The sequence below is a fragment of the Lupinus angustifolius genome, chromosome LG04 (genome assembly GCF_001865875.1).
Source record: "Lupinus angustifolius cultivar Tanjil chromosome LG04, LupAngTanjil_v1.0, whole genome shotgun sequence".
NCBI classification, from domain to species: Eukaryota; Viridiplantae; Streptophyta; class Magnoliopsida; order Fabales; family Fabaceae; genus Lupinus; species Lupinus angustifolius.
In genome coordinates, this window is record NC_032012.1 from 26,742,123 (window position 1) to 26,768,705 (window position 26,583).

General features: G+C 33.8%; 5 protein-coding genes and 1 pseudogene across 12 annotated transcripts in view; 2 read left to right on the forward strand and 4 right to left on the reverse strand.

The window, feature by feature from the left end:
• LOC109346751 overlaps nucleotides 1–2,693 on the forward strand; it is a 4,549-nt gene extending 1,856 nt beyond the window's left edge. The window contains exon 3 of the mRNA XM_019586505.1: nucleotides 2,282–2,693. Within this exon, the coding sequence (XP_019442050.1) occupies nucleotides 2,282–2,351 (70 nt within the window). The 3' untranslated portion in view covers nucleotides 2,352–2,693. The remainder of the gene's footprint in view (nucleotides 1–2,281) is intronic.
• LOC109344911 (light-harvesting complex-like protein OHP2, chloroplastic) lies at nucleotides 3,956–5,403 on the forward strand. Its single transcript, XM_019583634.1, is given in 3 exon segments — nucleotides 3,956–4,080; nucleotides 4,083–4,281; nucleotides 5,113–5,403. Coding segments are annotated over 3 exon segments (408 nt in total). The 5' UTR covers nucleotides 3,956–3,986; the 3' UTR covers nucleotides 5,228–5,403.
• On the reverse strand, nucleotides 9,089–15,385 carry LOC109346752 (polypyrimidine tract-binding protein homolog 3-like). 4 transcript variants are annotated; one of them, XM_019586506.1, is made up of 15 exons: nucleotides 15,316–15,385; nucleotides 14,798–14,869; nucleotides 14,116–14,187; nucleotides 13,936–14,012; nucleotides 13,160–13,238; nucleotides 12,736–12,859; nucleotides 12,291–12,355; nucleotides 12,142–12,191; nucleotides 11,925–11,966; nucleotides 11,769–11,820; nucleotides 11,622–11,661; nucleotides 11,514–11,527; nucleotides 10,915–11,022; nucleotides 10,685–10,828; nucleotides 9,089–9,654 (listed from the first exon to the last, which is right to left on the reverse strand). In XM_019586506.1, the coding sequence occupies exons 2-15, from the start codon at nucleotides 14,852–14,854 to the stop codon at nucleotides 9,265–9,267; spliced, it is 1,314 nt and encodes a 437-aa protein (XP_019442051.1). In that variant the 5' UTR covers nucleotides 14,855–14,869; nucleotides 15,316–15,385; the 3' UTR covers nucleotides 9,089–9,264. The 4 variants fall into 4 exon arrangements, with proteins under 4 accessions (XP_019442051.1, XP_019442053.1, XP_019442052.1 ...); XM_019586508.1 differs by having other exon boundaries at nucleotides 14,798–14,872; nucleotides 15,321–15,336; XM_019586507.1 differs by lacking the exon at nucleotides 15,316–15,385 and adding an exon at nucleotides 15,197–15,293.
• On the reverse strand, nucleotides 10,317–18,351 carry LOC109346754 (60S ribosomal protein L3-1-like). 2 transcript variants are annotated; one of them, XM_019586510.1, is made up of 6 exons: nucleotides 18,128–18,351; nucleotides 17,741–18,045; nucleotides 16,753–17,162; nucleotides 16,386–16,666; nucleotides 13,976–13,980; nucleotides 10,317–10,330 (listed from the first exon to the last, which is right to left on the reverse strand). In XM_019586510.1, exons 1-4 carry the CDS (start codon nucleotides 18,321–18,323, stop codon nucleotides 16,408–16,410), a joined length of 1,170 nt encoding a protein of 389 aa, XP_019442055.1. In that variant the 5' UTR covers nucleotides 18,324–18,351; the 3' UTR covers nucleotides 10,317–10,330; nucleotides 13,976–13,980; nucleotides 16,386–16,407. The 2 variants fall into 2 exon arrangements, with proteins under 2 accessions (XP_019442055.1, XP_019442056.1); XM_019586511.1 differs by lacking the exons at nucleotides 10,317–10,330; nucleotides 13,976–13,980 and having other exon boundaries at nucleotides 16,269–16,666.
• On the reverse strand, nucleotides 19,858–22,071 carry LOC109346755 (leucine-rich repeat extensin-like protein 5). Of its 4 annotated transcripts, none has more exons than XM_019586515.1 (5): nucleotides 21,831–22,071; nucleotides 21,626–21,741; nucleotides 21,358–21,501; nucleotides 21,082–21,309; nucleotides 19,858–20,148 (listed from the first exon to the last, which is right to left on the reverse strand). In XM_019586515.1, exons 1-5 carry the CDS (start codon nucleotides 21,958–21,960, stop codon nucleotides 20,071–20,073), a joined length of 696 nt encoding a protein of 231 aa, XP_019442060.1. In that variant the 5' UTR covers nucleotides 21,961–22,071; the 3' UTR covers nucleotides 19,858–20,070. The 4 variants fall into 4 exon arrangements, with proteins under 4 accessions (XP_019442060.1, XP_019442058.1, XP_019442057.1 ...); XM_019586513.1 differs by having other exon boundaries at nucleotides 21,082–21,293; nucleotides 21,330–21,501; nucleotides 21,831–22,068; XM_019586512.1 differs by having other exon boundaries at nucleotides 21,082–21,501; nucleotides 21,831–22,066.
• On the reverse strand, nucleotides 23,859–26,210 carry LOC109346756 (annotated as a pseudogene).

Consider the following 26,583-nt stretch of genomic DNA (forward strand, 5'->3'; position numbering starts at 1 on the left):
TTATTGTTAATTATCTATTATTTATATCTGATGTTTATTGTGATAAATGATGTAACTTCTAGTAGTTTCGCTCGAGGCTGAGTTGAGTGAAATGGGTTTTCAATTTTTTGTGAGGTGAAGTGAATTCTGGTTGGAGAAGGTGCTTACATTGCTTCTCCTAGCCCTAAGGAATTTTATGTCCAACCAATTCAGTTAAACTGGTATTGCGCATGATAAGGTGCAAAATGTGGGATGCTTTAAGACAGATTTTGTTGCCTCTAGTTTTCACGTTGCCAAGCATGTCCTAAGCATCTAACTTTTGGGGTGGAGTTAGGCTTAGATATTCTGACATGGTATCGGAGCCTTTCACGATGTTTGGCCACCTATAAATGTCCAGTTGTGATGTGAGGGGTGTGTTATAAGTCTTGTAAAGTCCCACATCAGTTGATTACATGAGAAACAAACCATTTTGGAAGTCTCCCGTGCGAGCTTGCTTTTGGGGTGAAGCTCTTCATTGTTGTATTCTTATTCCATTAATTGTTCGCTCATACAATACCCGGTTGAAGTTCTTAATTTAAAAAAAAAAATGATTCCTCGATTGTGCGGAGATTGCCGTGTATCCACATGAGATTGTCCTTTGCTATAAACTCTTTGGACCAGCAAAACTAAAGCAACATGCAACCCCCGAAATATTTCAACAATATATATGCTGCTAAATGAATAAAAGAGAAGAAGAGAAGTGTTGTATTAGATAGTGTGTACAGTTTAGATGCTGTAATGTGCTTTTAACCATTTCTTTCAAAAGGGGAGCAGTTTGGTGCACATTAACAGAATCAAATTTGATTTTATCCAATCCACAAAGCAACTTTCAACTACAGACATTTTCAATTTTTTTTCTTCTTGTATGACATTTGAAAATAGTTTGAATAAGTCATGCTAGCCATTTACCTGTTGCAAAACTTCTACTCAAAATAGGAGTTGATTAATTCATGTATTATTTGCATTGCTAGTGCTAGCAGAGAATATAATCTGATTTCGGATAGGTCTTTTAACATTTTAGATGAGCAGTTTAGCACACTGGAGATGTTCTTCTAATGTCTGTTTTAATGTCTTCGATATTTTAGATAACCATAGCAGTTTTATAATAATTTTTAGTTTAGGGACAATATACAATCACTTTTAGGCTTTTAGCACATTTTGTTAAACAAGTTTTGGAACATTCTTATAGTGTGTGTGGGGCTCTATTCAGCCATTTAGGTAAAATTGATTCCCTCTATGCTAACTTGCTGCCTTGAAAACCATTGTCATTGATGATCTGTTGGAGTCTGTCCACAACCCAGAAACTAGTCATGTCTAGGTTTGTAATGCTATATTGCTATTGCCTGTGGTACACCCATCTTCTAGTTGCCTTTATTACCATCCTGGACCTAGTAGGTTGCAATTGCTCTCGTTCTTCAGAAGGTAAAAAAGGTCTGGTTTTTTGTTCTTGTCACCTTTTGGCTCATTGATTCTGGTTCAGCAATCTGGAGAGGGAGTAGACTTTGGAAGTCTATCCCTCTAAAGTGACAAACGGCCCAGTCTAATGCATCTGTTCTGGCCCTTGTGGTCTCTGTGGAGATTACTATACTGGATATGGCAAAGGACTCAGCCATGGTTGTTAGTTGTTGTTACCTTGGCTGACTTGTTCTATTGCCCCTACACTACACCAAAGATCAAATTAATTTCTTTTATAGGAACTCAATTACGAAAAACATGAAGTGAAAGGACTAAAACTTGATTAAATTTGAATGCAACGGTAGGAAATAAAAGAATAATTGCGTCTTCTTTTTCTCTCCAAATGCTGCCATTATGTAATATTGTATTGACTATAATTCTGTAAATCTTGAGATTATATTTCTATTTTATCATTTTTATGCATTTATAGTCTTATTAAACAAGTATATCATAAATGAAGACATACTTAAGTTAGTATATTGACATGTTTGCTAGTTAGTATTTATTGTTTGGTAATGAAGGCATGGAGTATGCTCATCTGTTATTTGCCTGTGTATGCTATTTTTGATCCTATCCTGTACCCTACTACTAGGTTCCCAACTCTCATTTTGTTGTATCATGTTAAACCTTTTACATCTAATGAGCTTGTTGTAATGAAAGTTTACTATAATCTTTTTCCTTAATTCCACTAGGTGGGTCAAATGGCCAGCTTTCCTAGTCATATATATATTCCTTTATTTTTTTTAATTTTCATTTTTTATTAGCTACTTGTAATTGATTTTATAAGATGAAATGTGCATTCCTGCAGTGAAGTGGATGGATCAGATTATGAATTTGATAATGGAAATGACAAAACTTGTTCCTGTGCAATCATGTAAATTCGAGCTTCATCAAGATGATAGGGTCTTTCAACACGTTTTTCACTGCTAACACATTCCATCATTCAGCGCGAAGTAAAAGGAGCAAAGATTTGTACACCATCATCTTGAGTGAGCTTCATGATTTATGATAAAATATTATGATGTTGTTCGATCCATGTAGTCGGTCTCACCTAATGGGATTAAGACTTGATTGTTGTTGTAGTGGCTTTAAATTTTGCTCTTCTGCCCTCATGAATCTGTTGTATAATTCTTGTCATGTGTGAATTCTTTCCCTTTGATTCTTCATTTTTATGCTACTGTTCTTGTTTTTATATGGGTTAACAACTAAATTTACTTGTGTGTGTTTTGCAGTTTTGTGCTATGTTGGGTGAATATTATGGTATTTTTGAAAAACAAAAGGTACGAGTGTGCACATATTGTTAAATTAAATGATGAATGTTTTTTTTGCTACATCATAAATAAAAAACAAAAAACAAAAACTAAGCCAAAACATCCAAAACTAAGAAATTAGATGCCCATGCAGGAACAATTATTCAAATCTTGAGACTGGAGCCTGAAAGAGTATCCTTCCTTGCCATAATGTCTACCAAGGAGTTAGCCTCTCTATGAATAAAACTATTCTGTACCACCCAGCAATGAGCAAACAGCTTATTTATTCGACTCACTACTTCGGAAATTTTCTAGTATCTAACTACAAGACTCTCCGTAATAATTGTACAGCCTCCAAGCAATCACATTCAAGCACAATAGACCAAATCCTGCATCCCAAGCCAAAAACAGTCGTTGTTCTATCACAAAAAACTCAACTTTAACAGCAGAACCAACTCCAAAATCAGAGGAAAAACTGAGAAGTCATTTTCCTTCATGATTCCAGATAGCACCACCGCCACCCATGATATTGGAATGCATAGAACAACTGCTATCGATATTAAGCTTCACCTACCCAGCTGTAAGATGAAACCACTGAACGAGAGATATGAGTATAAGATATTAATTATATGACTGTCATTCAATATTACAATGAGGCTCACAACAAATAAAGGAACCATTGCAAATTTCCAGTTTAAAATGACATAGTTGAATCAATTTAACCAATATCGACATGTCAACTTTTTAAAGTATGGTTGTCACATAGGTTTTGCAGTATTGAAATATGATTTTGTAAATGAGAGATAAAAAAATAAAGGGAAAAAATAAAAGGATCAAATTTCCTTACAAAAATGCAACTACTATCATCAGTATCACCCATTCTCCTAATGTGAAAGACTAGCCAAAATTGAATTGGCAATATGTATCCTATACAACATTTATGATGCATGTTGAGGCACTTATTATATCTCCACTCACCACTACACTGTAGCCATCTTTCATTTGAAACTTGGCTATACCTACTCCGAACAAGGATCTTTTCCATTAATTGAGAGATATATGATTGTTTTTCCTCATATTTTCAATAACAAAGTTGTAATTTTATGATAAATAAAAAAATAAAAGTGTGATTTCATGTTGTGTTTTCTGTGTTATTTTGTAGCATTTCCTTCTCCATTGATCCTTACTCACATCTAAGATTCTAAGGTAAGGTCCACCATAAAAATAAAAGAAAAAAGAAAACAATAAAATCAGGTAAAGAAAATGTCTGTGACATCTTCATTGCCATGCCTGAAAATCCCATCATGTTCTTCCTCATCAGCATCATATTCTTTTAGATTCTCTTCTTCTTCAAAATCTTATTACCTCCTTCTCAATCTCCATAGAAAGCAACTACTACTGTTGTTGGTGATGATAAGAAGAATGGTATTGTTACATTAGAGTTTCAGAGGCAAAAGGCAAAGGAGCTTCAGGAATACTTCAAACAGAAGAAGCTTGAAGAAGCAGATCAAGCTCCTTTCTTTGGCTTCATTGCTAAAAATGAGACTAGCAATGGAAGGTAAACCATTTTTTTACTGGGACCCATTAAAAATTGAAGCTTTATGTAGGTTCAATACTCCAATCATGACTTATTTAACAAGCCATGATTTTTAACTCATCGAGTTGTTAATGAGTTGAGTTGGTTCATTGCTAGCAGTAGAAGTCAAGTTTCAGCACCAAAGACTAAAATGTTACATTGTCTTTTCCCAAGTGAGGAGAAATTAAGGTAAACAAACTCCATTTGAAATGTCTAGGATGCACTAGTGCTGAGAGGGAATTCAATTTCATGTCTTGAGCCTTTTTAAGCTCCTTTGAAAGAAACTTTATTTACATATATGTGCTTAATCATATCATTATAATGAAGAAAGAAGCTTCAGGATAAGTCCTAATACTGTACTGAATTCATAATGAGTATAGGGAGGTGTAGAGAAGAGAGAGGTTTAAAGGGAAGAGAGAATTTTAATAATTTGATGTGATAGAAAAAAGGTTTAATAAGTTATGTAAGAGAAAAAGTGGCAGGAATATAAGACTTGTTATATGTTTCCTTGTCCTTTAGTTGAAATCTATGAAGTTCAGATTAAAATAAAGTCTGTAGTGTGCTTTTACATATATGAATATGATAGCAGATATAGATTATGCAGTATTCTTTAATCCTTCAGTGGTAGTGCAGTATTCTTAACTCATCTGAGAGAAGCATTTTTCAGCTACTTGCCTAACTATCTACATGTGTTAAATAATTTATATTCTTTTTGATATTATACCTTTAGTCCTATGGTTATGAAACATGGGCTTATTTCTTCAACTTCTGCCTATTTATTTGACTGTTTAATCTTGAATTATGTTTCTGTAGATGGGCAATGTTTGGTTTTGCTGTTGGGTTGCTAACAGAGTATGCAACAGGCTCTGACTTTGTTGATCAAGTAAAGATCCTTCTTTCGAATTTTGGGATACTAGATTTGGAATGAACATGCCTTTAATATCATATTTAGTCAATCTTTTCTTGCTACCTTCCTTAGTGTAAACATCCTTGATTGATTTGTTTCGTCTTGATTTATAGCAAGCAAGTTTGCTTTCTATACACATACATGAAAGAACAAGAATGATATTTTCCTTTTACACTATAAGCTCATCTCTTGTTGTAGATATGGTAAGCATTTTAGTACATTATACCCAAAAAACTAGTTTATTAGGTAAGAGAGCCTCATAATTAAGTATCATACTGAGTTAGCTATGATACCTAACGATCTTTACTCGAGTATGATAATATTTGATGAAACGAATGGCATTTTATGCTATGGCAGCTATGCTGTCACAGACTCACAGTATTATATAGAACAGTCAAAATACATAATTGGTAAACTAAAAATACATACTATATGTAGTATCTTATTATTAAACTGAAAATACATAATACAAAATAATTGCCTATAAAAAAGCTTTTTATATCGTTACAAAATTTTATGAATCATGGTATTTCCATGAGACTGTGTCGCAGATCTTACTCAACCGAGTAGAGTTATTATTGGTGACACAATTTTCTCTATGAAATATTTCATACATTCTACGTTTGATGAAGTTCTATTTTCTCTACCAAGAAGTGGTGTGTGTTTGAAATTGGAAAATGGGTATGTTTCATATAATAATCGAGTTTGTTCATCATAGAAGATCCACTACTCAAACTCATCAACCTAGAGACAACCATGTTAAACAGCATCACATAGGATCCAAAACAGCATAATAAAGTTGAGTGTAGTGTTGCAAATGCTGAAAGGCTGCTGAAAAGAAGAGAGATGCTGATGTTAATGTACATGATGATGAGTTTATGAATGAAGGGTTGTAGCGAGGGTGAGATGATTGGTAGGTGGGTGGGTGGCCCAGATGGCTAGTTGTGTTGGAAAGTAAGTCTCACATCGCCTACCTCATTATCTTGGGAATGATTTAAATACACGTTGAACTACTCTTCTCATTGTCAATTGGTTTTGAGATAAAACCTGAACATAACGCCAGAGCCCAACTTCTTTCCGGTTGTTATGGGCCAAAAAATACAAAATTTATTAATACAAGGTAGTACTACCAGGCCTCAAATATCTAGAATAAGTCATAAAGGAAAGATTCACCGCTCACAAATTATAAAGAAGATAGGCATATTATTAGGATTCTACTCTGTTCATATAGATTTTGTATAACAAGTTAAGAACATAGAGCATACATCCAAAAGAAAGAAAAGAAAAAGCAAGTATAAGAATGCAACTTTATTACTAATCTCAGTTCTTGAATAAATGTTGAACTCTTTGCTTGTTTGATACAAAGCATGCTATTTCCTATTCCTCTTAGATCATCCAAGAAACTGTTGTGACATTCTGATTGTAGAATATAGATTCCAATACATTCATTTTTTAATGTAAAATATCTTACATCTGCAATCTTTTCCTATATAAATGAAAGCTCTTTGGTTTTTTATACTCTCTTACCTTCAAACTTGAGATTACTAAACACATGCTATTCCACTTGAAGCAAAATATAATGGATGACCATAGTTCACACACCATAGTGAACGAACTTGTTCTTGATCCACTTGAAGCTGTTTCTTACACTTGTTTTAAGCTTCCCCTCCACTGTGAACACATTATAGGCCTTGATTCTCTTCTTTCTCTTAATCTCAGGATCATTTTCTGCACAAAACCCACTTCCCTTCTCACTTGGACCATTAAAGTTATATGAGTTGGATCCTTCTCTGAACTCAAATTCTGAGTAAGAACAAGAGTAGTTGGGAAAGGACTTATTTTTCTCCATGTCCTAATCCTCTTTTCCACTTTTTCTTTGGTTTCCAAAGCATGAAATGAAGCATGAAATGTTTGTATATTACATTAGAAAAGTTGGAACAAGGTGGTTATGTGGTTATAAAGTGGAGTGCTACATCATAATCATGTTGTCTTTTTGTGTTTTGTGAATCATGATGGTCATTGCTAGTGTGGGAAGTGGGACATATCTTTAGCAATATCACCACCATCTTGTGATTTTCATGAACAATTCTATCATACATAAGTTTATGTATATCTAATATCACAATTATAGTCATATGATTCACTCAGATTGTACATTCTATATATCAAATTTAATGTGTATTATCAACAAGATGTTGGGTCGTAAGATCTCGTTAGATCCCCAGTATGACCAAAATATCAATGATTCGATTCCTGAAAGTGATATTTGTTGGGAGAGATATACACACTCCGAAATAGATTAGTTCCGTATATAAAAGGATAAGAAAATTGGTAATAACAAATAAATTTAATATGTATTGCATAAAGAAAATTTTGTAATAATAATAAAAAAGGTAATCAAACACATCTAACCACCACATACTATGAATTTATGATACAAATATCATACTATGAATTATTTTATTAACTATTCCTATTAACTATTTAATATGATTGTATTTCTGTAAACATGAGTTAGATATATTAAATTAATGGAGATCACTGAATATGAATTATTCAAGTGGAAGGAGGGGACCAAATTGGTTCATTGTTTATTTCTTGATAATGAGATAAGGCACTAAGGTTTTGCTTTGAACAAATGCCAAATCGCCATTTGCACGCTATAATAAATATACACTTATATTGTTTGGTCCCATCCCTTCTACTATTTGTGAAAACAACATAAAGAAAACGGAAATAGTTGGAAATATGTTCTTTATTACCCACCTTATGTTTTGGATTTGTTCTCATAACTAATTCATTTTAATTCTCCCCAATTATTATGGATTAAAAAATATCATTTTTTGATGGATCAAAAAGTAAACCATTTACCAATAAGGTGTTGGTCTAGTAATGTAAGACTTCACTGCATCTTAGGATGACCAAAAAGTCAAAGAATTATTACGAATGACACTTATTGAAAGAGACAATCATATATCATAAAAGAAATTAGTTTTTTATCTAACAAAAGTGAGATGATATGCTAGGTATTACAAAAAAAAAAAAAATAGTAATAATGTATTAAGACATAAGAATGCATAACTTTTCTCCATATGCTCTAAACTTTTATTCATATGTTTAACAAACATTTAGATACAGTACAAGCCTTTATTTTTTCAAACTTACTAACATGAATAATACGAAATGATAAAAACTCACTCTACTTAGATTTTCCATCACTCTTTCTATATCTAATGAATCACTTAACACAAAGAGACATGGAATATTTATTGATCCCCATAGCATAAAATATGTCATATTGATTATGGACCCAGTTACATTGTTTGTATGAATTCTTCCATAACATGAGTGAACAATGATGATTTGTTTTGCTTATTCCTGAGAGAACAGTTAGCACGAATTTGTCCTTGAGTTCCAGTGAAAACATTAAGGTGAGCCATTTTAAGCATAGCATTCACAAATTTCTGAAAGAACAAACTCTGGTTCACAGCAAAGCTAGTGACAATGTTCTTAGTCCTCTTATGAGTATACAAATCTTGGTCTGAAGTAAAAAAAATATAGTTATGCATACTAAATTGTTTAGAAATAGTTTCATGTTAAAGACTTTAGTTAAGAATTCAATATTTTAAAATTAAATAGCATTCAGAATCATGATTCATTTTGAAGATATTTAATAGTTATATGCAGCATTGAGGTAAATATGTAGCTGCCAAAGGAGAGAATAGACCAACATATACTTTACTTTAAAAACAAATATGTAGCCCCTTTTGCTCAATTGGACAAGAAACTATACAAACAAGTTGAAAATATAATCTCTCATTTGCTTACCCTCTATTCTTCAACACTAATCTAGCTCCACTAACCTGAAGAATTAGTGATGGATATGAGAAGATAAATGATTGAAAGAAAAAGTCAGAGAACATATCATAGTTATGAGTAAAAGATAATAAACAAGTTCATCATCTGCATAAAAAATATCCACTCCTATATCCAGAACCATTCTCACTACTGTGTTTTAATCAACCATTAAGGTTGTCCTCAAGTACTTAACAAAAATCTCATATGTTCTGCAGTTGAGAGAAGGAGATACGGACTACTGAGCCCGAAAGTGATGTTGCGTGCTTGCACACAAGAGCTTCAGTAGCTTGCTCCTCGTTCTCGAACTGAACAAGAGCTTGCTTTTTCCCATTCATTTCGAAGACCTTGCAATTCAGAATGACTCCGTGGTCCTCTACCAGGCTCACAATATCTTCTTCAGTGATGTCTTGCGGGAGAGTGGACAAATGGATCATCCACGTCGGAGAGCAGCAGTATCGATAATTCTTTGCAGCATTACGATTGAATCGATTCAGGTTCGAATTGCCATACTCGCGTGTGTCAGCACCTTGGAGTATCGTTGCATGTTTTGAGAAGTTCAACTCTATCGGCTTCCCAAACAGCAATGCTCCCTGTATCTCAAAGTAAAAATGTTTCAGTGATAATCTTTAAAACTAGAGTGGGAGGATCCAGCAAAAAAATCCTTGTGATGTGCACTATCCATCATCATAATGCAAATTTGCTACCAAGCCAGTATAGAAAATGAAAAAAAATGCAGTTCACGATCATTTATTTTCACACTGAACCAACAGAAACTATGAACTTATCTATGCATCGCTTTGTTTATTCAAATTTAATGACAATAAACGTTCTCAGCCTTTCAGGACATTACAACTATTGATTTTTTATCAAACATGTTTGATGTCAGCATCTCATGGCATTGACCAATACTGGTCATGCATGCAGAAACCAAACAAATAAAATCAGAGGAACAATAAAAATGCCACACAATGCTTTTTATAGTAAAAAAATCTTTAGAATAAACATAACATACATTAAATAAGTTTCCTCTCCTTATAAAATATATCATTCAAGTTCAGTCTTGTTCCATATATAAAGGCCTCAATAAAATAAAATCAGCAATAAGTGAAGTTAATTTTAAAACTGGGTAAAAGATTTTCATGGACCCTAGTAGACAATGACAGAAGATATCGTAGAAACTTCTTTTTTCTTCTAGTGTGAATGCATAATTGTGAGGGTTTGCTAAAGAGCATACAAGTTGAAGTAAATTTTGTTATGAACAGAATACTTACCAATTTACCATAAATTTTCACGGGAAACCGAAAGATTCAAGAATGAATTAAAAACAGGCATGTGGAAAACTAGAACCAAACGTGTGAAAACTAAATGCTATTCTGCTCTTACCAAACTTCAATTTGTTTTTAAAATGTTCAGAATAACTGAGCAAACTTGTGATGGATTGTCGAATGTAACATGGATATTGTCCATGAAAAGTATTGAAACAATATACATAATGATATATAGCAAGGAACAACTATAAAAAATATAACAAACAACGATAACTTCTCTCTTTATTAAAAGATATAAAAAAGATCTAGTATAGCAACAATGTATGATCAGCAAAGTATACATGAAACAAACCTTCAGAAAGTGTACTGCTAATTCAGATTGGAAACCATCTCCCATCTGGACAAGTGCATGATCTGGTTTGTTCCGGAGAAGTTTAATTCTCACAATGTTCCCATAAATGGAGAACAAGTTGAACAGTTTATCCTCATCTATTCTCTGAAACAAACAAATTTCAAGCTAAATAAGGACACGGAGAGAGAGAGAGAGATGAACTTCTAGATAAAGCCAGACAAAGTGCTTACATCGGGATTCAGATTTGAGACAAGAATAGTACACCTGTCATTTCCCCCCGTTATTCCAGGAGGCAAATTTCCCCCAAAGGCAGCTGCAATGGCATCAGCATTCGCCATCTACATTTCAATAAATAAATAACATAAATATATAAACAGCAAAAGAAAAAAAGCAGCGCATTTGCATGTGTGTCTGCAATCGGCTTATTGAAAACATCGTAGTAATATGTTCATATTAATATTATCATGTCATTCATCTCAAAATGGAAGTAACTCCCACAGTTCAAGAAGTAAAAATCAACAAACTCACTCCTGCCTCTCTCAATCACACCCCAATTTAAGAAAAATCAATTTAAAAAAATAAAGCCTTATCATTGAGTTATTTTGCAGGAGATCAACGAAAATTCCGACAACTTAATAGGTTATAATCATACAAATCTGATATTCTGTACATTCATATTTTAGAAGGACTAGTAAAGGAAGAGATCAACCATCATACATCTCTAATGCTACTTTTAGTAAGATATAATAATAAAAGTAACTTCCTCGTGTATTCAACAGTTCAAGAATAAGCTCAGATGGGACTTCAACTTGATGCAAAAAATACTCACATGCGAAAGTCCACCTGAAAAGGGAAAGGGACAAACATTAGGGCACTAAAAATGCAATAGGACAAATAAACCAAACCAGCCAAAGCAGTATAAAATAAATTTAAGCACCTCCCCTTGCGCCTGACCCATACATATTTCCTGCATCAGGCTGCTTGACCGGAGATTAAGGATAAAAGAATATTAGAATGGATTTAACAAAGATCAGCAGTAATATTTGATTAATAAGTAGATAAATAAGAATCGAACAGAACATACTTGTGAAGGTCTGCCTTTCTGCTCAGTAGGGAGATTCGGGTTTGTGAAGTCCCTGTGAAAGACAAGTATGAATAAAGTCAGCAACAATGTCATAAGAGTTAAAAAGGAGGGTAAGAAACTGAACAAAAATAGAAAGACAATAACGGAATGAATTACCTTGAACGGTCATTATTGTAGTTCACTTGTAATTCATCAAGGCTGTAATTAGATGAATCAGGCATCCATATAAGAAAATAAAATAAATAAATAAACGAAGAGAAAGAAAAGGAAAAGGTATAAGGTTTGGGGTCAAAATAGACAAACACAAGCATAACAGAAATTTAAACCTGAAGGTGACAAAATATACAAAGAAATTGATATAAATTTAACCTACTTTGAGAACTGAATGTCCAGCTGACAGCAACCATCATAAACATTGCGTCCCTAGAAATTTCCAAAATTCCAATCACCATTCAAAAACTATATCCGAATTAAAAAGCCATGCAAATTAAAGCCCCAGGTTTAAAGGAGATATTAAACAACCTGAAGTGCATTTTTCGCTGTAACAGCACTCTGACGTGATTGATACTGAATGAGAGCCTGACAGCCTACATAGTTTGCAAATACATGATAAAATGATTAGTAGAAAGCACACAAATTATACATGCATAAGTCCAATATAATGATAATTTTCCGTTCATAAAAAATGCAATCATAGTCCTTAACTCTAATAATAAGGAAAAGGCACATAGAACAAGAAGCAAGTCTTGTCCTACTATGTGAGTTGGCTACATGGATGAATCAGCATGATTAGGTTCTTTCAAAAGCAAAACTTTTAGTAAAAGGTTTTGTTAATTAAATACAAAAGGAAGCAAAATGTATATTACTAAATAAATTATTGCATGACAAAACTATATACTCGATCCAAAAAGATAAAAAAACAATCAGGAATGAAAGAAGAGAAAGGGAGAAATCTCAGAGAGCTGACCAGCTGACTTCTGAAATGTTACAATCTTTTCCACAGATCCATGGGGAGAAAATACTCGATGGAGCACATCCACTGTCATAGGATAAAGCACGTGATGAATTGTAACTAAGAGAATTCGGTTTGGCTGCACATCCAGAGATTCCCGACCGCAGAACAGCATAGAGAAAGAGAAGAGACAGAGAGAAAGGAGAATGAATAGAGAAGTAAATGATAAAGAGTAAAAAAACTATAGAAGGTAACAACTTAAAACCCACTGAATAGGAAGAGCCTAATAAAATAATAAAAATGTGCATGGTGAAAATATCACAAAATAAAGGTACAGTGCCAAAAACGGGGTTGGTAATTTCTTTCTGCTTTATTGAGCAATACACAAGATGAAGCTTACATTATTCAACTAAAAAACATAGACACAAAAAATACCAACCTCATCTCCTCGTCCTTGATTTTGATCCATTGGTGCCAGTTCCTGATGTGAGGAAAACTGGACATAAACATTCCTTCCCCTAGAATAAAATAATAAGAGAATTAGATTGTCAAATAAATCTCAACATCAATGTGAATCTATGAAGCCAAGATACTTCAAAAAAGGGATGCAAATCTATGACTCGGTGACAAAATATAGATACGTTTCAAATCTATGACTCAATGAGAATCTATGAAGCCAAGATACATTTGATGTTTTCTAAATGTGCTTCTCTCCCTTATATACAATACCCTTTTTTAATTGAACTAATCATGGCATTAGAAATTAATTTAGTAAAGATGCTTTTAAATTGTAGACTACTGTATAGAGCTGAAACTTCTTCTGAATTGTACTAAAGATGTTTTTGTTGATATTCAAACATAAGGGGGGGGGGGATATATTATGATATGGGTAGAAACTGTTATTTTCTTATGATCACAAATATCATTTTTTGGTAAATTGTAATCATCATGGTTATGTATTAACAGGAAATGATTAACGCCTCTTTACAAATATTCTGCATCTATACAAAAGATATGTTTTTCATACATTTCTGTTAACACATCATATCTTGAATTCAAAAAATCCTTCTGTTGTACTAAGTATCTGAGATTCTTAGTAGTGAAGAAATAAAGCATTATAAATCTCTGAATGACATCTATGATCAAGTTATCAAAACAATTGTCAAGCCAACAATGCACAGTTTTGAAAGACAAAACTAAAGAAGCTAATGATACCTTATGTTTGGCTGAACATTTTCATAAAATTGTAAAGCACTAACTGCTGTAGCAACATCTTGCATTTGGATAAGAGCCTAAAAACATTGCACATTGTACAAATAAAAAATTACAAAATGAAGCACCCTTAAAATTCAAGGGAGAACAGAAAGTCTCATTCAAAGGCATGAAAAACAAAACCTGATTCTTTGCTCGCAGCATCACTAGCTTTGTTATGACTCCAAAAGACTGAAACAGCTGAAGTAAATCATTCTGCAATCAAAGGAGGCAAAAGTTATAAATCTTTCAAGATTTTTCTGAAACTAAGACTTCGAACAACATTTTGATGAGAAAATAACCTATACTAGTGAAGCCACCCGTATACAAATATAAACATTGTGAATCTAGTTTGGGGACACACATTAGAGCAAACAAAAGATGGCTGGAGTCAATTGATGAAAAAAAAGAGAACAATGTACAAGATGTTTAAAATCAAGTTATTCCTTTACATTATTTAGGGTTTATTTGGTTCAGATTCGAAAATAATTTGATCATCAGATAACAGTAATCGCAAAAAATACAATCTCTCCTCACCCAAAACAGTTGTAGAAAATAGCTTATGTTATGTTATTGTCAAACAACTTCCTTTAGAGATTATCATTTTGGAGCGGCAATAAGTATTTCTTTTTTCTCAAAAAATATTCTGAACCTAACACCTCCGTTACCGCCTCTTTCATTCACTGTTTTGGCCAATGCCTAGTTCTGGTTACTTCAAAACAAAGTTAAGGTAATTAAGCAATTGAGTCATAGTATAGCCATGACATGATCCTATTATCAAAACAAATGGCAGACACAAACATCCAACAAGGGAGAGAGAGGGTACTTCAGTTATCTCCTGCCCCACATTTCGAACATGAATGACCTTGGAAGGTTCAGCCATTGTGAATTAATTAACCTGTAAAAAGTAGGGAGAAAAAAACAAACTCAATCACTTCAAGTTCTTTTTTCTAGTCCAATTTATAGCATCAAACTACATTAACTCTCTACTTTGAATCCAACTAAAAACAAGCAATAGAAGTTGAAATTCACATCACTCATGCTTTAAAATGCTTACTGAAACTGAATAACAAGCTAAAAAGTACAAAAAAAATCATATTCAATTATTTTTTACAAAACCCAAATGCTTAAATCACAGTGCAATACCCTTTTATGTGCAAATAGTGAAAGAAGAAGAAGAAAAAAAATCAAATTTTGATTTGATACCGGAATGAAACTTGCATACCCAAATGGAGAAACTGAATCTAGGGACTAAAGAAATGAACAAAATCGCAAGCGAGGAAAAGGGTATTTCTCAAATTCCATGTCAGGAAAAGTGGAAAATGAGAAAGAGATAAAACATGCCTGAGAGAGAGAGAGAGAAGAGTGAAAAATGTGGTGAATTTGATTTTGATGCCCTATCTATCATAAATTGTATGTGTTAATGTAACATAAAAATTAATTAATAAAAAAATCGAGAATGAAGATTTTGTTTACTTTATGGCTTTTACTAAATCTGTTTTTTTCAGTTGATTATTTTCTCATTTAATTAATTAATCACTTAAGTGTATATTGTTGGATGAAAAAAATTAACCGGTAAAATTGGAATATGGATTAATAAAAGCTGCTCTTAAGCTTTTTCAAAATTTTGCCTTTAAAAATTGTAAGCTCTCTAAAAGCACAAAATTCTTAGTTTTTGCTGAAGAGTATGTAGTCAAAAGAAAATAATATAGCTTTATTAATAAAATGGTCCCAACACTCTTATAACAACTTGTCCATAAATGGTTTGAGCTGCTACTGTTCACTAGACTTTGCATTTCTGTTACAAAAATATATATCCTATTATATTCTCCTACAAATCCTCCTCCCCACAAAAAGATGATATGTCCTCCCCACAAAAAGATGATACGTGTCATAATAAGATAGTTTAATTATTAATGATTGGATTACAAGTGACATGTGTCATTTTTTTGTGAGTAAGAGGATTAGTAGGAGGATATAGCAATGCTTAATAGAGTGGATCAAAAGATGTGCTCCCCACATCAAATCAATAAAAAAGGGGAAAACATGTCATAAATATTTTTCATTATATCATCAGTGCTAATTATATATAAAACTAATATTATTTTAAGGATAACGAAGGCATATTACAAATATAAAATTAATGTCAACGTGATAATATTTGTTACCTAAATCAATCATTACATTAAACCAAAGATTAGGACAATGCAAAAACCTAGCACACACGCAATTAGTATAAAATCAAAAACTAGAAGAAAGCCCATCAAAACAACCACTAAAAACATGAAAAAGGTGCAAACCATATAAATAAACAAAATTTGTAATAAAACTCAAGTAACATAAATATCCATGAATTACAAACTTGAAATGAAAACATAGAAAGCTTTAAAAGATGATATTAATAATAGTCCAAGAATTTGAAGCCAATTAGCATAATTATGCTTTGAGGCGACCAAAGAACTTTTGCTTCTCTTCTGTTGTCTGAAAACGACCATGCCCAAACTTTGAAGATGTATCAATAAACTTGAGCTTGATATCCTCAAGTGCAAGACGAGAAGTTTGTTTAAGCAAGGATTGGCGCAATGTTATAACCCTTTTCTTAGGACCAACACACCCTCCCTTAATCATCAGATAATCATCTTTCACTATACCATAGTGTGGGAACCCACCCATTGGAGTTATGTCTTTCTCAGTCCTGGATCAAACAACAGAGTTATAAATCAATTCCATTATCAACTTATGTTAGATATAAAAGAACCAAAATATCGGCGAGTTACTCACCTATCAAAATCGGTAACAGCTTCGTGAGACTCTTGTCCAGCTTTGCCAAGCCTGTAAATCTTCTTGTTCAGCTCGGTTCTGTGATGGTATCCATTCTGACCAGCTCTAGCAACAGTGAAAGAAACTCTAGCAGGATGCCAGGCACCAATACATGCAACCTTCCTCAAACCCCTGTGAGTCTTACGTGGGAGACGGGTAACGCCCCAACGGGTGACCACACCTTCATAACCCTTACCTTTGGTCACACCTATGAGGTCGATCATCTCATCCTTCTGGAACACAGCATCAATAGGAACCTGTTTCTCAAAGAAACTGTATGCAAAGTCCACCTTCTGTGGAATAGTCCCACCGTTTACCTGAATCTCCATGATATGGGCTTTCTTCTGCTTCAGCCCCTTCAATTTCCTGATCTGTGATAATATCCGGTGGCCTTTAATTTAGGATTTAAATGAATGCATGGTTATAGCATATTATACTACACAACAATTGCAAAATAAAAATAAGAGAAATTTGGTATATAATGTTAAATATAACTCCAAAAACTAGGGGTGAGCAGGTGCAGGTAGGGTCGGGTCTCATCGGGTAAATATCTAGAACGGCTAGGGACCAAGCGTGACCTGACCTCACTCATCCCAGGGTCACACACTCATCATATTTGTGTGTGCCTCTGTTACTAACACATTTTTAGTCGAAAATATTATTGATTCTCTAAGTTTTTATGAATATGTATGAAATTTAGTCGGGTCTAGCGTCAGGTGTAAAGGATGAACCGGTCGATATTCATGGGTCGAGTTACCTTCGGGTCAAGGGCAAATAAATGAAAGTACTAAAATTAGAACAAGTGGGAGTCAGAAATCTCGTGTGGGAAGTGCTGCTCATTGCACCAAATTCCATGGTACTGCATTGGCACAGTAATTTCATCATTCTCATGAAAAACAGGAACTTTCTAACATGAAACTATGCAATGACATTGTTATGGTGTAAATACCTGAGTGTGAGCCAGAACACGGACAACAGTAGCATACTTCTTGATTTTCTGAAGCTGTGACTCAATGTTTTTCTTCCCATCTTCAGATTCATACTGCTTTGAGTATTTAGTGAAAGCCTTCTTCTTAGACTTGGACCAGTTCTTATAGAATCTACGCTTAATCTCCTCACTCAAATGCTGAGCCCAAACAGTATTCAATGTTCGAAGACCACGTGGAGTTTTCACATAACCCACAACTCCAACAACAACCATTGGAGGAGTTTCAATTATGGTCACAGGCTCACATGTTTCCTTCTTGTGAAGCTCTAATAAAAAATAAACAATCATAAAATTAGACAACAGTTTTTTAAACTTACTCCTCATCCTCGGCATAAAAATGAGACTCACTTGATCCAGGTTTGTCAACCTCTCTGACAATGTGGGTCATACCAGCCTTGTAACCCAAGAAAGCAGTGAGTTTTGGTGATTGGGTTGGGTCATCTTTTGGGAATGCTTTGACTTTTCCTCTGTGACGAGCAGCACGCTTTCTAGGGAGAAATCCAAGTGAACCATGTCTTGGGTGTTCGAACTTCCTGTGAGACATTCTCAACTTGCTCCTGCGGCTACTCACTCTACAACCCTATCAACTTTATCTCTTTCTTTTATGGGCCCATGTTTTTCCTTTTATCATGGGCCCGTGGTTTTTCCTTTTATCATGGGCCTTCTCTCAATTTACTAAACCAATGTGGCCCATCAAATATTACAATTATTAGTGTTAAGTACTTTTCTAATGCACAACCAAAAAAGAAAGTATATTTCAAATGTTTGAAGACATTTTCTTTGCATATAAGATCATACTGAAATATTTACATGGTGCAAGATTAAACATACCATATTGTAATGACTAGTGATCTTTGTATATAATGTACTGAGGGAAGTCCAGTATATAAATGGTTGTGTAAGTAATATCAACGGAGAAAGATGATAATATTCTCCACTCTTCCACTAATATATCTTCCATACTCACCCATGAAACTATTTTCCAATTTGTTTCCCAAAAGTCTTGGTCTTTTTCCTATCCACTGAACAACAATGAATTTGTACTTTTTCTTGTGATAAATGAAACCGGGTATAGATCATGCAATTGACGATGAAACTGTATTATTTTCATTTCCGAGCCCATTAGTTGTTTGGTGAGGGAAAATGAAATTTTTGTGTGTAAAGTTTGATAATTGGGTTGTCAAATATACAAGGATGATAAAGTAACAACCAATTGTAAGTGTTGACCAAAACTTAGCCCGCAATTCACATGTCTTATAAAGGCCCAATTAACCCAATGTTCACTCCTACTCAGTTAGGCCTACTGATTCAACTCAGAATTGTGACCACTTAAGTTTAATGAAGATAACATGTCCCAAATCTTATCTCCAGCTCTATCCCCGACAATAAAGTAAAAATAGAAAATAATAAAATTTTAATTCTTTTAATTGATATAATATATTTTCATTTATGCAAGATATGTTTTGGAACAATAGATGATTGTTCCTCAAATTCAAATGAAAATCATACATCAAACTTTATCATGAACCAATGACAATGAAGTAAACATATTAAAAAAATGATTTTTTTAACTAGTATGACATATTTTCATAGATGTCAGACATAGACAGCGTATCTTTTCCCTTTCACATTATCCATCCTAGTCATTTCATTCACCATTTTTTTGGGTACTTTTTATTTTTAAAGCTATGGTGAAGAGGCTACTAGCACAAAGCAAAGGGACCAAGCAAGGTGTCCTAAAAAAATAAAAGTGGCTTTAAATTATACTTTAGACCAACAATTTTTTATACATGTGAGTTTGTTAGTGGGGTTTTAGAAACAATGGTGAGTTCAGAGATCCCCCACCATAAGCCCTTTTTGTAACATGCATTGGTCACCACATCATGCACCTTGGGACCTCATAATTGATCAATTCAAAATGTTCATTTCACCATTTACTTTCATAAGATTCCTTTTATATTTTATTCAAACTCTCTAATCATCTATTGGTTTCCAAAATAAATATTCCATAAAAAAAAGTGGTGCCATTCTAATATTAAATATGAAAAGTGGTAAAGATGGAGAAATTAGAGAGCCTAAGAAAGAAAGAAAAACAAAAGCAGCAATAAATTGCTTTCCAAATCCAAAGAACAAAAGGTTGTGCTAAGGATTCTAAAGTAGAATGTAAGAGCATCTTAGTACATGGTATAATCATCACTCTTAAAGCTACTTTGGATAATTTCTCTCTCTCTTTCTTTTCTTTTTTACATAAGTTACCCCTTCATCAATTCTTCCTTTCTAGTCCTTACTCCTTACAGCAGCAGCAGCAGCAATAATGTAACAATTGAGTGCACAACAATGTGAAATCCAAATGGCCCATTCATCACAATCTGCATTCACTCATAATACAATTCAAAATCCCATTCAATTATCCATCAATCTTACTACACATTCATGTGCTATTGCTCATAAAAGTATAGCACATTAAGTTGCTATTTGCCTAAACACACACTTCCATATTAAGGTGCATTAACATAAGAACATCTAACTAAAGAGATAATATAAACTCTGCAATTTCTTTTATTTTAGTTGGGTTATGTTAACCTCGAACTTGAGGGTCAAGGATTAGGACTTAAATCAAATTTATATTGAAAAACTAAGTTCACTAGTTTTTAAATTAATAAAATCAGACATTTCTCAATGCAAAGTTACTCTTCTAAACTTTGTGACAGTCACTTAATATATGAGGTACTAAGGTCAATATTAGGACTCAATCATGTGAGATTTTAGTGAACCAACAAATCTTTTTATAAGCACAAGCCTGCATTTATGTATCATAACTCTATGGATTGAGCCGAATCTATGCCCCCTTTACTAATTAGTGAACTGAAACAAAAAAAAATCAAGATTTTGTTGTCCAAGATCTTGTCCAACAGTAGTGAAACAAAAAAACAGTAATAGCTAAACCTTAAAAAATTTAATCTACCTGTTGTGACAACTTATAAGACATGACATGAGTTAGATTTTAAAATCTAGGCACACATAATTCAATTTTGCATTATTTTTTAATCATAGATTTGCATTATTTTGTTTGAGAGTAACGCATGAATGATGAATGATTTGTTGATAGTGTAAAAACATTTACACTATCGGTATATACATATTAAATCATATGAGTTATGAGATAAGAGTATTCATTCACCTACTACTAATTGACCTACCATTTTTATGACAATATGGCTTATATTGTGTGACAAGATATTCCATTAATTAGTGCATGTTTTTGTGGAGAGAGAGAGAGGGGGGGGGGGGGTATGGGGTACCTGTCCTTGAAGGGCAGAAGAAGTAGGTAAGGGGCGTATGGTAGCAGAGTCAACTTCACCAGTTGGAAGAGGAACTGCAGGGTTACTATTAATGAATGGCATGCCATTGCTACCACCACTTTTCTCAGGTACTAATGGAACTGTTCCACTTGGTGATTGTGCTGGTGCTTGACCAGGACGAAATGGCCATGGAAATGTAGGTGAAGATGACACTTCTCCTCCAGAAGAAGGTCCTAGTGCACTTTCCATTGGAGCATTTGCTGAACCTTGTGGCTGTGGTGCTGGTGGAGATGCTTCTTCTGATGATGAAGAAGAAGAAGAAGTTCTTACCTTTATGGCTAGCTTTTGTGAACCTTGGCATGCTTTGAAGGAGCCATTGTTGAAGGTAAAGAAGAAGTAACCAAGGCGAGATGGGTGCCACTGACCAGAACAAAAATTTTAATGCAGAATGGTTAATAAAAATTGAAAGTTTAATTCTTTTCACATAAAGTTTGGATTTTGAAGCCATTTTAGAGTACCCAGATGAAATTTATATGGGCCTTACCGTGTAGGAGGTAGTAATGGGGTTGGTGAGAATAGTGGCCTGATTGAAATTGCAGAGATTGAAGGCTTTCTGGTTCTTGAAAATGTAGAGATTGTAGTGCTGCTTATGCTTGAAAACTGAAACATGAGAAAAAGCAGAAAGTAATGTTAGTTGCTGGTATTGTAAAACTTTGCTTAGTTTGTTGGTGAGAATTAGAACTACTTACTGATGGAATCACCAATGGAGACAGTGGGGTTCTTCCACTCAGAAGATCCATCTACTATAAGTGTGGTGGAATGGGAAGGTTTGAACAGTAGCAAAGGTAGAAAAAAGAAGAAGAAGGAAAACAAGGACATTGTGATGAAACTGCTTTTGTTTTTTTAGAGGAGAGTGCTTAATTAGAAGAGGCTTTGTAGCTTTGAAGTTGTTTTTATCCCTGCCCCCATCTCTCTCTATCTGGGGGTAATTATGGAATAACAAAAGAAAAAGGGTTTTGAAAACTGTGTTTGTGTGGGGGAAGGGAGAGAGAGAGAGAGTGGGGAAGGAGACTGTTAAATTGTCAGAAGTGTTTGTCTTTTCATCAAGAAGAGTTCTATTGTGTGGGACCAGACATGGTCTATTTAATTAAATATAAGTTCGAGTTTAAATGTTAGATATCACCTCTTGACCCAAAATTTACAACTTTAAGCATTAAGTCTATAGATTTATCTATTTATATGTTTTTTAATTCGTTCGTTTTTGCTCAATATGAAACTTATTCATTCATACTGGAATACCCAACAAATCTTAAGATCTAGAGCTGAGTTCTAATTAAAAATAATCTAACCACTAGTTGTTGGGATAGTGTACTTATATTTTTACACAGCAAAAGAACTTATTTTTGTCCACACCATATTTTTATATGGTTATTCCTCTTACAAAATGGTATCCAAAGACCATAGTAGTACTCAAAATTAAAAGAGAAGTTGAAATAATATACAGGGACACAATAACAAGGAGAATTTGGGGCTCTGGAGTGTGATGATGGAGATTATAATTCTAAAATGATTAGTGCTGTTATTATAAGCATGCAGTCAATATCATGTTTCATTTTTCAATTCAGAATCTTTCTCCTTGGGTGATGAGAAATAATTTTGCCTTTCTCCTTTACCCCATATATTTTAATCTTAAAAACTCTTTCCTTCAATGCAATGGTGCTCATACTTTGATGCATAAAGGAATGCTTCATCTCTCAAGGTATCCCTTTTCAACATGTAATCTAATGTAACTATAAGGAAAAATAAAGCAAGTTCATATAGACAAAACCAAAAATCTTAAACATACAACAAAAACACTATGACAACATGAAATTACCTTACTAAGCATTATCATTTTGAAGTAAGCTGTTCTGTTCTTCATTAGTTCTTGGATTATGGCATTGCAATTATTTTTTGTTTGGCTTTTCATGTTTCAATTGTCGGCATCACTTCTATATAGAGCTTTCTATTACTGATATAATGTACTGTCAGTTCATATTATCATTGTCTAACTTCTTTTTTTGGTATCCTTAGTACCTTTTGGCTAAAGAAAAAAGTACACGCGACAATTAGTTGGACAATGAAATGAAATGGCAACATACATAAGTATATGCAGTTTGAATAATGCCATATTGCAATTTCACTCTGCATAATAATAATGCAAATTAATAACACCTATAGTTTGGGTCATAAATTTCAGCTACACCTAAGGTCTGAAGTCCAACACATAAACATTAGATTAATTTAAAACGTGGCTTCTCTTGTTGATGAGTATTGTAAAATGGAATAAGATCGTCTCGGCATAGAGAGGCAAATAGTTGTTTTTACTCATGTTTTCATTAGCAAAAATGTGATTTTATAATAAACAAAAATATAAAAGTATCATTTCATGTTACTTTTTGTGTGTTATTATGTGATCATTACTCTATAAAATGGTACAGTACCATGAAAAGAAGAGGAGTTAGATATGGCGCTGGATGTAGGTAGCAGCTTTTCCTCTGATTAGCTTTTATCTCAACTTGTGGTCCAATATCTTATAGTCTAAAGACAAGTGACCAAAACGACAAGGTCAAATACGACAAAGAGAAAACATTACACTTGCTTTGCTTTGTCTTTTGCCTATGTAATCCTTAACTCGTTCCTCCTTGCCCCCTTTATTTATCAAGATTTCTCTTAATTTATAAATAAAATTAATCTTCGGTATCCTAGGAGAAGTAAAGAGGAATGTGAACTTTTTGTTTAAAAAATTGAAAATAAATTCTAGAAAATCACTAAATAATTATTCACAATAAGAACATCTCGAGTTGGTATTTTTCAACAAGCATTTGCCTATCTCTCTGCATTAGTTATTATCTTTAACATGAACACAAATTTCAAGGCGAAACATATAAAACAATTTCTATATACTCAACACTCTAAAATCTAAATAGATGTGTTGTAAACCATGACTACACTAAATACCAGTCTAAAATCCCATTTGGTACTAGTAATACATCTGCGCTTCTAATCTATATGTTCCAATTCCAAACTGCTGCCTTTATCTCCTCAGAATAGGCAATGCCTCAGGTTTCGTCAGCAAAACTGGGATAAAGTTGAGTCAAAAGATCTCGATTCAAGAATTCCTTCTATATCTACATATCAGCAACCACGCGAGGTGGCTTTCGCTTCTCCACAATAGGGATTACTTTTTCCATCAGCTGCATCAACACCAACCAGGTCAGTAGTGATCTGTTCACTTTCTGTGGCTAACATCTATTCTATAAATCCGCATCCTTTTCCAGTGATAGGCTCGTAACTAAACATAATGCTAATACTAATAAGCTTCATGATATTGATACAAACAAATTGGCTGAATAGTGAATACCATACTTGGAAAACTAATTCATTTGAATCTTCTCTCAAGGAGAATTCAGTTAACTTGCCTAATCCTTGATATATCCCATATTGCATACAAGCAATCTTACAGGAAGACTGCACCGGCTTTTTCTTTGATCAGAGGAAATTTCATGAATCACTAAAACATATGTGCATTCATGATTCACTACCAACCATGCTGCAATATGAAGTAGCCTTAGGATAAGGTACCAAGTGGGAAAGAATTTATGCACTACAACACAAACTAACATGACGGCAAATCCATACCTGCTTGTACGTTTCTCTTCTCTTCTCAGCCTGCACACAAATATCTTTTGTGAGAGATCAAAGAAAGCAGAAGGAAACAAAAGCAAGAGACACACAAAATTTGATTCAGTGTTGCATGGAATACTCAAACCCCTTATGTTCATTTCCATGTATTGGGAACTAGTTCCAAAACATGGGCCAGTGCCGGTTATGACACAGAACACTTACAGCATCATTTCAAACTCAAACATGGTAGCAAAAAAACAAGCTCAGTAACATGTGGTAAGAGAATAAAATAGGGAGTTCATACCTCAGTCATATATAGAATGACAAGTTGAGTGACCAAATTCTTTGAGTGAGTGAGAAACATATTTTTCCCATCCCAACAAAGGCTTTCTTGTTGGGTTTGAAGTTTATTCATATTTCATAATGATCTGATTCTAACAAGGGGGGAGCATTCTCGAAAGCATGGTGCAACAGAAATCCAGAGTATTGCAAACACAGCTTACTATCAAATTATAATTTTTTTCAAACTCAGAACAATGAATCTCAGAGTCATAATTTTGACAAACTTGGTAAAGATGCCTGAACGTTAAATGTATAATAGCATAATCCTTATAAGTTATAAAAAGGGCTACCAGTGGTAGACAAAAAAAAGGTTATCTAATAGAACTACAACCTTATATCATAAAAAAGTGCTACACACTCAACCAAGTCAAAAGCACATGAAAATTGAAAATCAGCAAAGCAACAATCCAACAGAGCAATCAAAGCAAAACTAATTGTCATAATTACAAAAAAAAAAGCAGCAAGGGAACAAGCATCATCAAAAGTGTGTGAGGAACAAAAACAAATAGAGCACCTTCTCCTTTATAAGCTTGTCATTTTCCTCCTCTAGTTTAACCGCTAATAACTCCAATTCAACTTGGTAAGCCTGAAATTCACAACAACAAGGAAAACACACATCATCAAAACATCCCACAATATAAATAGCATTCTACATTTCTAACTGCATCGGCATTGGCAATGGCATCTTCACTTCACTATCATGAACCTCGTCTTCGCTCACGGCACCCGCTTTCACCAAGAAATCCTCCAGTGTTATCAAATAATCGTCGGAATCCCCCTCCTTGCACTCCGATCGCTGTTCTCCGGCGACGATCTCATGCCATACGTTCTCGACGGTTCTGGAGGATAGAGGAGGAGGTGGAGAGGAATCGGGGATGGAGTTGGTGGCTGGGAATTGGGGTTTGGGAGAGGGTCCTCTTGATTTTATTGAATTGGTAGAGGAAGTCATCATCGTCGGCTTCGATCACAGCACACTCATCAAACTCTTCTTCGATTTAATAATTACAATTTTAACTTATATAATTTTTTTAATTGATTATAAGTGATGATGTTATATGAAGTTGTATAAAAAGTGGGAAAGAAATATGTTGGAGCCCGAATTCACATCATCAATGGGAACCCCTATTCCAGTTTCATATTTTTTTATTTCTACTTTTTTTGGATAAGTCATTTTTTTTCTTCCGATTCTTGTTCAAATAAGTATCATTAGTAGAGATATACTTTTATTTTGATCTTTTAACTTAAAATGGTTTAATTTTGTCTACCTAATAGATATGTTAGTTCTTTAAAATAAGTTGTCTTACTATTTGAAAACTTTGAAAAATTTATGCAGCGTTAACTATGAATTTTAATTATTGCCCGAAATTGCAACTACGACGAATGTTTTTATATATATAGTCCAATACACTATTCAGATGACCTAAATAATAGACCAAGTTCAATCTATTGAGTGGGGAAAATAAGGAAATTCAATGAATTAAATCGAAAGACTCG

Coding starts and splice junctions, on each gene's coding strand:
- LOC109346752 (XM_019586506.1), bottom strand. CDS start 14,854: ATGGCTGAACCTTCCAAGGTCATTCATGTTCGAAATGTGGGGCAGGAG. Junction 14,188..14,797: donor TGGGGCAGGAGATAACTGAA/GTACCCTCTCTC, acceptor CTTTGATTGCAG/AATGATTTACTTCAGCTGTT. Junction 11,967..12,141: donor CTGGACATTCAGTTCTCAAA/GTAGGTTAAATT, acceptor ATCTAATTACAG/CCTTGATGAATTACAAGTGA.
- LOC109346754 (XM_019586510.1), bottom strand. CDS start 18,323: ATGTCTCACAGGAAGTTCGAACACCCAAGACATGGTTCACTTGGATTT. Junction 18,046..18,127: donor GGTTGACAAACCTGGATCAA/GTGAGTCTCATT, acceptor ATTTTTTATTAG/AGCTTCACAAGAAGGAAACA. Junction 17,163..17,740: donor GTGTTCTGGCTCACACTCAG/GTATTTACACCA, acceptor ATATTATCACAG/ATCAGGAAATTGAAGGGGCT.
- LOC109346755 (XM_019586512.1), bottom strand. CDS start 21,960: ATGTCCTTGTTTTCCTTCTTCTTCTTTTTTCTACCTTTGCTACTGTTC. Junction 21,742..21,830: donor CTCCATTGGTGATTCCATCA/GTAAGTAGTTCT, acceptor CTCATGTTTCAG/TTTTCAAGCATAAGCAGCAC. Junction 21,502..21,625: donor CCATTACTACCTCCTACACG/GTAAGGCCCATA, acceptor TGTTCTGGTCAG/TGGCACCCATCTCGCCTTGG.